General features: G+C 41.6%; 1 protein-coding gene across 1 annotated transcript in view; it reads right to left on the reverse strand.

Annotated features, from left to right (window-relative positions):
* The window catches only part of IGF2R (insulin like growth factor 2 receptor), a 120,202-nt gene that overhangs the window by 21,964 nt on the left and 87,984 nt on the right, over positions 1-10,254 (reverse strand). Inside the window, exons 29-35 of the mRNA XM_018565607.1 lie at positions 9,663-9,760; positions 8,618-8,748; positions 6,969-7,165; positions 5,055-5,181; positions 3,530-3,652; positions 849-1,111; positions 545-754 (exon numbers count right to left, since the gene is read on the reverse strand). Of these exons, the coding sequence (XP_018421109.1) occupies positions 545-754; positions 849-1,111; positions 3,530-3,652; positions 5,055-5,181; positions 6,969-7,165; positions 8,618-8,748; positions 9,663-9,760 (1,149 nt within the window). The remainder of the gene's footprint in view (positions 1-544; positions 755-848; positions 1,112-3,529; positions 3,653-5,054; positions 5,182-6,968; positions 7,166-8,617; positions 8,749-9,662; positions 9,761-10,254) is intronic.

The following is a 10,254-nucleotide window of genomic DNA, read 5'->3' on the forward strand; positions in this document are numbered from 1 at the left end:
TGACAATCAGTGTCTTAACAATCGCAATAGCGACCCATGCGGCCGCAATGGGGCCCGGGCATCCCTCTGATGCCATGCTGGGCCGCCTAGGGCGCTATGGCATATCAGGGTGCTGGCTGTCACTGACACAGCACACGAGCAGCTGCGGAGCTGTGTCAGTGACAGCCAGCAGCCGAAGAGGCCGGCGTTCGCCATAAAGGAGGCGGGGCCCATCTAAGAGCAACCCCGCCTCCTCTTACATCACTGGCAATCGTCCTAAGAGCAGGTGGGGCCAGTGATGTAAGAGGAGGAGGGGCTTGTCGATAGAAGAGGCGGGGCCCGTGGAAACTACTAGGAAACTGATATACACTTGTAAGAACAGTGGTCTTCAAATATGAATTCAAAGTCATTTGAAAGTTCTGCATTTCTAAAATAAACTTCACAATACACGCTATAAAAAGATTCTTTACAGATAAAAAATAAAAACTGAGCTGTAATTCTGCAGCATCTAATTAGAACACACTTCCTTCCTCCAATGTAAGAACATACAGACATTCATACTTACAATTGGATCTCCGTTAGATCCGACCCTGCAAGCTGCTGCTCCTGGTGGACATTTTGCACCAACAACTTCATTTAGAGGCTGGCATAAATTTATGTAAAAAACTGCAGAATCAGCCTCGTGATTGCTCTGCAGGACCTCATAAGAACCCACATGCTTTATCAAGGGACCCAGATTAATATTGGATGTGCCATTCTGCACCGAGCATTTCATCTGGGGAAAGAAAGAAAGAATGACCAGACAATGAACAAACTGAAGTTTGGATCTGATCTACAATACACACTAGCAAAAATAATAATGTGCACACCTCTTTCTCACAGACCAGAGACGTATGCCATGAGAACTGCCAGGTACATGTGTCTTCACTGAAGGACACAAAGGATGGTAGGCTGCCAGTTGCTGGGTCTGATCCACACACAAAGGTGAAAACACTCTGGTGTCTGACCGATGGGTTCTTGATGCACTGGTCACCACCATCATAAACTAGCCTCAGCACCTGATCTGAGTAGGTGAGCCGGCTATGGGCCTTTCCTGCATTCCAATGCTTTCCACCTTCCGATACACACACTCCTACAGATAGAAGAAAAAAAAAAAGATTCCAACATATTTCAAAATAGATAATACCAAACACAAATAAAATATACTTTCAGCTTCACTGCCCTGGAACAAATATGCAGCTGGATCATCTGCAGTTTTGAAACAGTTTGGCTTATCCAAACAATCCAAATTTCTATTAATCAGTTTAGCAATCAATAAATAAAAGTTAACGTATATGTAAACCACATCACTAAAATCTCGTATAAGCTTTAACATTTTAAAGGAATTGTTTCTACGATTAGATCTGCAGATTTTTTTTTAAATACTACCTTATGATCCTGTTAAAAAGATAGATACTTCTGCAGGCACTTCCCATTATAGGGTGACAAACTTTTATCCTGCTCTCCAAATTGTTCTATTGTGCTGTCATCCCATCACATGTTCTTCCAATAGAGGAAACTATAAGAGCCATGCCAACATATATTATGAAGGCATGATGCACCGTTGCCCCTTTTAGATAACCTGTCCTGAGAAATGTCATGCAGCCATCGCTGAAGTGCATAAAATTTGAGAGGAAGTGGTTGGAAAGAAGTTACAGGAGATCAGCAGCATTAGGATTCAGCAAATGATGAAAAAAGGTGACATTGTATTTTAACCACTCCAGCTCCCATACCTGTATACCCCTTAAGGACTAGAGCATATTTTACATTTCCAATAACTTTGTCATTACTTTGAGAACTATGGGGTAAGGGCTTTTCCCCATAGTTCTCCTAAGGGTAACGGGAGGACACAAACTGGCGTCCTCCCGTCACCATTTATTTGCATTTTCTTGTTTTGTGACACTAAAAAAGTAACAAACAGAAAATAAATATTATTTATACAAAAAAAACGAAGTAATTTAAAAAAAATCTGATTAACCTCTTGCAGTCCGCCCGTAGTAGAAAAACGGACGGACGGCACTGCTGCATCTGCGGGTTGCCGTCTCCAGACGGCAATTTTTTTCTGCTCGCAGTATTCCTGTTTAAGCCCTTGTTGAATTTAAAGGGTAAGTTCACTTTTTCACAAAATGCTGCACTTGCATGTCTGAAGTTCCCTCCAGCTGATGTAAGTCTGTACACCAGACTTTCAAGCCCCACAGAATGGATTGCTCATAATGCCATCAACTGGTGAGCTCTCATTGGTCAGCACGGTCATATGACCACACTGACCAATCAGAAGTGCTTTGGTATCCTCCCCCCGGCTCAGAAGTGTGGTCATGTGACCATGCCGACCAATGATCGGATGCCATTTGCAAGCATTATAAGCATTCCATACTGCAGAGCTGGAAAGTCCAGTGTGTAGTGTGTAGTGTACAGACCACTACACTGGCTGGCGGGGATTTCAGACATGCAAGTGCTACGGGGGCTGGGAAAGGTGGTGGAGTGCTGTGGGCAAGTCACATTTTTCACAATTTGTAAGAAAGTAAACCCTTTGAAGAATAAAAAGGGTTAAAGTGGTATCACCGTATTTACCATTTCATTCATATGTAGATCACCTTCAATCTCCATGTAAATTAAATAGTAAGTGCAATGAAACAATACTTTATATTGTAACGCACTGCGCAAACTGTTGGCGCTATATAAATCCTGTATAATAATAATTGTATTTACTCAAGGACACTTCCCCTATGAAATATAAAAAGAGCATGTATATATTTTTTTTTTTTTACCAGAAAACAAAAAATCAGCCCTATATTCCAAAAATAAGAACAAAACGAAACTACAGAAAATAACTGTTAATCTGTCAGAAATCCAGCAAGCTCCTCCTCTGCTGCAGTGAAATTCCAACCATTGGTATCTGGCCTGCACAATTCTCCCTTTGGATTATAGAACAACTCTCTATAAGCTATGACTATAAGGAGATGGGGTGAGGTGTTCTGCAATCCAGCAGATGAGAACTGGTTACAGGTGACACCACTGCTTGGGATTTCAATGCAGCAGAGGCAGCGTTGCCAACTTACTACAGAAGTTGGGAGCACACTAAATTTCTGGCACATTAACAATTTTTGTTTTTGTGCTTTTATTCTCTTCAATCATCAAAGCTCCTGTACCTATTTTTTTTTTAAATGGAATCCTTCCCCGTTTACTGACTAGAGGAAGAAAAAGGCAGCCATTCTTGCAGGCTGTTTTATTTTGCAAATGTTAATGAGCACTCATAATGTATATCATGTATATGAAACCTGTACGCAGCAACTTTAATCAAACCTTTCAACCCTTTTATAGCAGGATACGTGACTAGCTTTATTAGCCAGAAAACCCTCTAAAATAATGGCTACACTTCAGTTGTGGCTACAGTCCCAGCCGGCACACATGCTCCTCAGAATACCTTGAACTAGTACTTTTTAACAGTACAGATTAGAAGAGAACACTCCAAATGTCACCCCACTTTATATTCAGGCGATGTCACACTTACCAGCTCCAGAATCGCAAAGCTCTGGCTTAACACCAGTGCAAATATTCAACTTTATTGATCTTTCACGATCCCTAATAACGTAACCGTCCTTGCTTAATAATGATGACAGATCAAAAAGATAACCTGGAGAATAACAATTGCATTAGTCACAGGCAACTAATAACAAAATACATAGATGGCAAACAACTGTTTAAGAACAACTGAAATCTCCTGTTTGACAGTCTAAACATATCCCAAAACCAGTTACTATGTGACGGACAAACCACACCAAGTAAAAGAAAAAAAAACAACAATTTGCTGCCTGACCCAAATTTTCCGTTATTTATGTCTCACATACTCTGGCTTGAAAAGTGGGATGTTTCAGCAACAGAGTTAATGCCGTCAAGCCATGGGCAGTGCTAGGTGTGGTCAGGTATTGAATGACAGTACCTGACCACAAGCTACAACAAGCTACAGACTTCTGAATCACCATTGCCTGCAAAATCTTCCCATCCCACTGTAGTGCAAGCAGGCACAGGCTACGAGAGTGACAACGCTGCAGAATTCAGGAGCGGTGCAGTATTGTTGCCACATGGGGCTGCATTAGGTGGACTTCATTGGCAGCATCAACAGGTTTTTGTGGGACCTTGCAGGGGAACTATGTAAAAAATGCAATGAGACTGTCACAGGTCGGCTCAGTAGATCGTGAGATGAGCGAACACATACCGGCGTTCGCTCACCTCTCGATCCTGTCAAGGCTCTCTGCCGTGAGAGGGGCTGGATTCCCCCCCTCCCCGCTCTGATCCTCCAGCGCTGACTGGCGGAACGGACGGGGGAGGGTACAGCTGGCTCTGCCTCTAGATAGGCAGAGCCAGCTGTCAGTCACGCAGCTGGGCGGATCCCGGCACAATTGTCGGGATCCGCTTCAGCGTCTCAGTATGGCAGGGCATGGCAGCTCTCAAGGTTGCCAGTGTACTTATTTCAGCTCTCAACCAAATTTTCAAGCCTTCAGATGGATATCACATGTGGAGCACCATAGCCTCTCTTTGTAATGCACTTGCTAAGATGGCACCTTCCCTGGCTGTAAGGGATAGGAGGCTGTAGTTCCACTTTAAATTTTTGTGACAATTTAATTGAGAACAAAAGTAATATTATATATATATATTTATACCGAAGCAAAGAAGAAATACCTCAGTATTTTTTGGTACTGTAATTCCTGTTTGTAATTCAAGACCAGCTTCAGTTTCCAAAGCACTGACGAAAAAAGCACTAGGCCGAAGCCTTCCGAGTTTGCTGACGACTGTATATATGCTACGATTTATTTATGATGCAAAATAATATATTTCTTCTCCTGGGAGAAGACTTTTTAATACAAAACTATGACCTTTTTTATACAGAATAGAATAAATTATGACTTTGTACTGAATGTTGCCTCTTTGTCTTGCATTACTTGAATATGAATGTAATATAGATATATATATGTATATATATATATAAAAAGTAAGATATCCACATACTTCTATACCAATACTATGTACAGCCTTACCTGTTGCAGGGTTTGTAACTTTGCAGTCATCGTGTGTATTTATCTTCAGTTTACAGGCGGCTGGTGTGATCCACAAAAAGTTATATTCACAGTCGTCTAAAGCTGTAATCAGCTGAGGTTTGGAAAACTGCCAATAACATTTAAAGTCATAGTTATCACCAATAAAACACAACCATCAATAGAAAACATGAAGCTCAGCACCATCACAGACTGCATTTATGAATGAGTGAGCAGAGGGGGCAGAAACACAACGCCAGCACTGGTGTCAGTCATAGCGGCACCGCTCATGTTTTAGCGGTGCAAAAACAGCAAGAGCTATATTATTCAGTGGAATTAAAATTAGTCAGTCAGTTTCACATGCGTGGAGAAATCATACACTAAATACAGTAACTAAACTGCAGTGACAAATGCATTGGGGGGAATTTAACAAAACTGCAGGCATTTCCTGTAATAAAGACCAGTCACTGCTGCGCTTTTGCTTTGTGCTGAGTGACTGGTCTTGTATCCACTGCCCCTGTAGGTTTCTGCAGGTACATTGTAGTGGGAAGGCCTACTGAATCCCACAGCTCTGCTCTTTTCACCCGTTTTGTGCAGCCCAATGATGAGATCATTACTATTTTTACAAGGTAGTATATGAGTTTGTAAAGGCATGTGGTTAATGAGTAATATGTAGCGATGGAGGCGCTCTCTGTGTCTTGTCTTGCAGTGCTGAGGTTTTCCTAGAACCAAGTGAGAGCTGCCTCGTTAGCGTGATGCATCACGATCATTGCAGACTATCTCCTTTGCACTTACACCGCTGGCGCTGTGTTAAAGATTGTCTAATGAGTAATATATTTGAATTAAAGTTTTTATGCAATGTCCCACCATTCAAAAATACAAAGGGTAACAATGATATTGAACTTTAATATGGTGGGAATACCAGTACATGAACAGCAAACCTACTATCAGGAGCACCCAAACTATTTAGGCTATTTGCAGGCACCTTTTGGTGACTGTCCTATATGGCTGGATTATACACAATTCAGATTCACTTTATTGGTCAAGGGGAATGGTACACTTTAGGTAAACCACCCAAACTCCCTCCTCCATTGCTGTAGCCCATCTCAAAGATCAGTGAAAACATGTCTCTGGTTTCTATTGAGCCGCCTGCTCTGGGCCACTATAGCTTCTATTTATTCCTGGCCAAATACCCCAACTATATGGCTGGATTTAGTTAAGAATTGAGCTTATGGTGGGGTCACAGTCCCTATCTTTTAAAGAGAACCAATATAAGCAGGGCTTATTAGAAATAATAATAATAATAATAAGTCTTAGTTTTTTATACCTGGACAGGTTTACTTAAAGTATAATTAAACCCTCCGGTGTTTTTGCATATATCTACTGCTAGCAAGCAGTAGATATATGCAAAAAGTGTAAAAAAAAAACAAAACACTTTAAAAGCGGTTTAAACTTACCTGTGTCTTCCCCGCGCGCTCCCGTCCAAAAATGTGAAAATTCTCGGGCGGCCGCAAAGCATCTTGATCTATAACTTGAGAGCTGCTGCCCTGTCAATTGCATGACTTCATATCAAAAAAGCTGATATTATGGTCAAGAATGTAAATTGTACACGGAGCAGTTGGGAGACCATGTGTGAGGCCAGGCAGCTGACAAGGCAACAGTATATGGGATCCCTGACCATCAAGCTAAAAAGGTCAGACTCGGACAAAACACATGAAGCAAAAGGTAGGGTACACATATAAAGCTTTTATACTTATGTCTACATGGCTATATAACTGAATATTCAGTCATGGTTGCTTCTATTTAAGACAGTAGTTTCAGATTGTAGGATATCTAATGCTCACAAGACAGTCTGGAAAAAGCGTAGCGATGACCGAATGCTATAACAAATAAGCTGGTAAAAGGCACGTGACTTACGACTTGGTTTAAATCGCACATGAAACGTATGGTGGCTGTCCTGTTCCTCAAACCATCAGGACAGCGGTCTCCATTTGTATACTGAAGGACAGCAACACCATCGTCCCATCTAGGACTGGATGAAGGTTTTCCCAAACTTATAGCCTTTGTACCATCAATCAGACAGGCAGCAGCACCATATGGACAGGAGGCCAGTCCTAACCAAAAGAAAATTTGGAAAATTAGAGAGCCTTAATATTTCTGCCTAATATGCTCTTAACTTCAAAACATTTTTTGTGTTCTTAAGATGGTTTATTTTGTAATTCTCCTTTATGAAAGTGATGTTTGCACTTTTTAGATGCACGTTTTAGGAATGATTTACATGCATTACCACTGAACTCAATGCAACGTGTCCTTTGCTACAAACCGCATAAAAGATAAAGCAAGCACGACATTTTGTTAATGCACCTGCAAGGCACTTAATGGCAAAATAAGAACAGGGAGATTCCAAATCTATATCTAAAGCTGCCCATACACTGCAAGATGTTTCTTGTTTAGCCCTATGGGTCCAACATGAAAAATCTATTGATTCTCCCCCCTGCTGGCAGCTGCCACTTGCAGCTGTACATGAACCGTGGCTGCAGCTCAATGGCTGACCTATTTCCACCTAGCTCTTTTAACAAAAATTTATTGAAATATTGACTTTTGTTGAGTCGGGTGATGCCAGCAGCGCCACCCATGGATCAAATTGTGGCCAATCCGCAAGAAATGGCCAAAATTCAATCAATGGATGGCCAGCTTTAGGAAGACAAATCTGGCCACTAAAAAATCAGCCTCAAAGTCTGCCAAAAGTCTGCACGCTGATTAAATTGGGTGCACGACGTAAGCAACAGGGGTTGAAGCTTCCATCCGGTCTCCTTACCCAGATTCACGAGCTCGAACTCCTACACAAACAACGCCAAGACCCGAACCTACTGACCCAACTACGAACCTTGCGGGATTCCCTACGTAATACATACCTAGACAGGGCCAAGGCCACGCTCTCTAAATGTCGCAGGCACTTCTATGAATATGGCAACCAATGCAGCCGCTCCCTGGCGCAGGCACTCCGCCAACAGCGTTCCCGGACCTATGTACCAGCGGTCAAATCCCCCAGTGGCAAGATGTGCCATCTGACGGAGGATATTTCCGCTGCATTTAGAGATTACTACTCTGCCCTCTATAACCTCCCGAGGCCCCAGACAGCTCACTCCCTGACTAGCCGACAATTCCGCATCCGAGCATATCTGGAGGCTTCTGCCATGCCGAAGTTGGCCCCGGAGACTCGGGCCTCTCTGGAGGAACCTATCTCGGCTGTAGAGCTCGAGACCACCATCAAACAATCGAACACCGGCAAAGCTCCGGGCCCGGACGGATTTACCCAACGTCACCACTAGACCATGTGGCGACAGAGGGGTCCCGCTGGGTGTGCCTTAAAGGGGAAGGTGGAGAGACCGGTTCATATCACTGGTAGTCCTGCGGAGCGAACGAACTCCTCGTGGAGATTCGATCTCCGGTTGTCCTTTATATATGTATATCCACAGTGTGACTCCTTTATGGACGGACGTGTGATTTAAATCAAGTGAATCAAATTAATTGAATAATGAACATGCATGTTTAAATGTCCTTACCAGATTCAGGCACTAAAGGCTTGCAAATATTTAGATGGTACTTTCGGTTTGAGCCAGAGAGCACTTCGGCTTCCCAGTTTTCAGTGTAATGTGATAGTGCAGACAGGTCATATGAATTCCCCACGGTGTCCCTTTAAAACAAATTTATAAAAAAAAAAAAAAAAAAAAGGAATGAAAATATTAACTAAATATAAAAAACACCACAAGAAAACATGTAAGCATTTAAAAAATCATAAATGATACTGTGATCTTCCACATCTTTCTCTAAACTCTACTACTAAACCACTCTGAAACCTTGGCTAATGCCAGTGTGCCCCACTGGGCTGGCATATGTATCCACCAGGTGGTGGGCACCAATAATCGGTTACAAGCGATAACAACTGTACGTTACAATGGATACAACGTTTGGGTTGTGTTATTTACTTAACCACTACGAGCTGTTACCATTACTTGCTTGTACATCAAATATCACTGCCTGTTATGGATACATGTGCTCAGCCCTCAACAACTTATATGCCTAAAGGAATTTATTGCATTATAACAAACAAGGGGCACACTATGACAGCCTGGCATATATATCTGCATAATTATAGATAGCAAATGTTAGACGCTATCAAGGATCTGAGTACTTTATAATATACTTTTGTCGTCACCGATAAACAGAGGCTCAGACCGCAAACCTAATTGTTTTTTTTCTCTCTACATGAGATTGATGTCTTAACTCTTGCAGAGGATACTCCTGTTATACTTTTATACTCCAATAAAAAACTATTGAACTAAAAAAAAAAAAAATCATAATGATAACTGACAGCTAAAAATGTCATCCAATATACAAAAAAGTGCATCATCACTCTTTCCTAATGTATGCTAGAAATGACCTCATAATGGTTTTACTGCAGTACAGACCATGTAAACTCAACCTGAGGTATATTTAACAGACCTAAAACCTGAAATTAATAGACTAAATAACACATTGTTAGTTCCTCCACAAACTTAAGATAAAGAAATTAAAAATGGTTTTTAAAAAAAATGACATTTGGCTTACTTGAAGGAGCAGTCAATGGGTTTGAAGGGAGGGCAGGCAAGCGGTGTGCGCCACTGAAACATGTATATGCAGTCCGTAGTCTCTTTCATAAAAACAGGCTGAAATGATATGATAAATATAAAAGTATGCTGGATGTTCATGTGCATGTGTGTATTTACTATGCATTACATTGGGGTATCCCATTATCAAGAATGAATTATTCCCTCATCACATTAAGTGAAATAATCCTCATATTAATTTCTGGTTCATATAATGAATAATGACAATAAAACTAATCAGTAAATAGAAGTACTCCCTGTAACGTTTTTGTTTCCATTTATGGAGGGACACAAGAAATGTTAAACCTTTGAGATGTCCAAAAGCAGTCCAAATGAGAGGTGGGCAACACAGCAAACAACTGCCAACAGGCCCAAAGTAAACAACAGAAAACAAAACTGACGCACGCCCAAGATGGCATCAGATGAGGCAAAAATGTCCACCTGGTAGAACTTCAAGAACATGAGAATAGAAGACTAGGTGGTAGCCTTGAAAATCTGTGGAAGAGATGCCGGATGACTTAAAGCCCAAAAGACACTCAGTGCCCAGGTGGAGT

The sequence above is a fragment of the Nanorana parkeri genome, unplaced genomic scaffold (assembly GCF_000935625.1).
Source record: "Nanorana parkeri isolate BGI_ZX_2015 unplaced genomic scaffold, ASM93562v1 scaffold866, whole genome shotgun sequence".
Lineage (NCBI taxonomy): Eukaryota > Metazoa > Chordata > Amphibia > Anura > Dicroglossidae > Nanorana > Nanorana parkeri.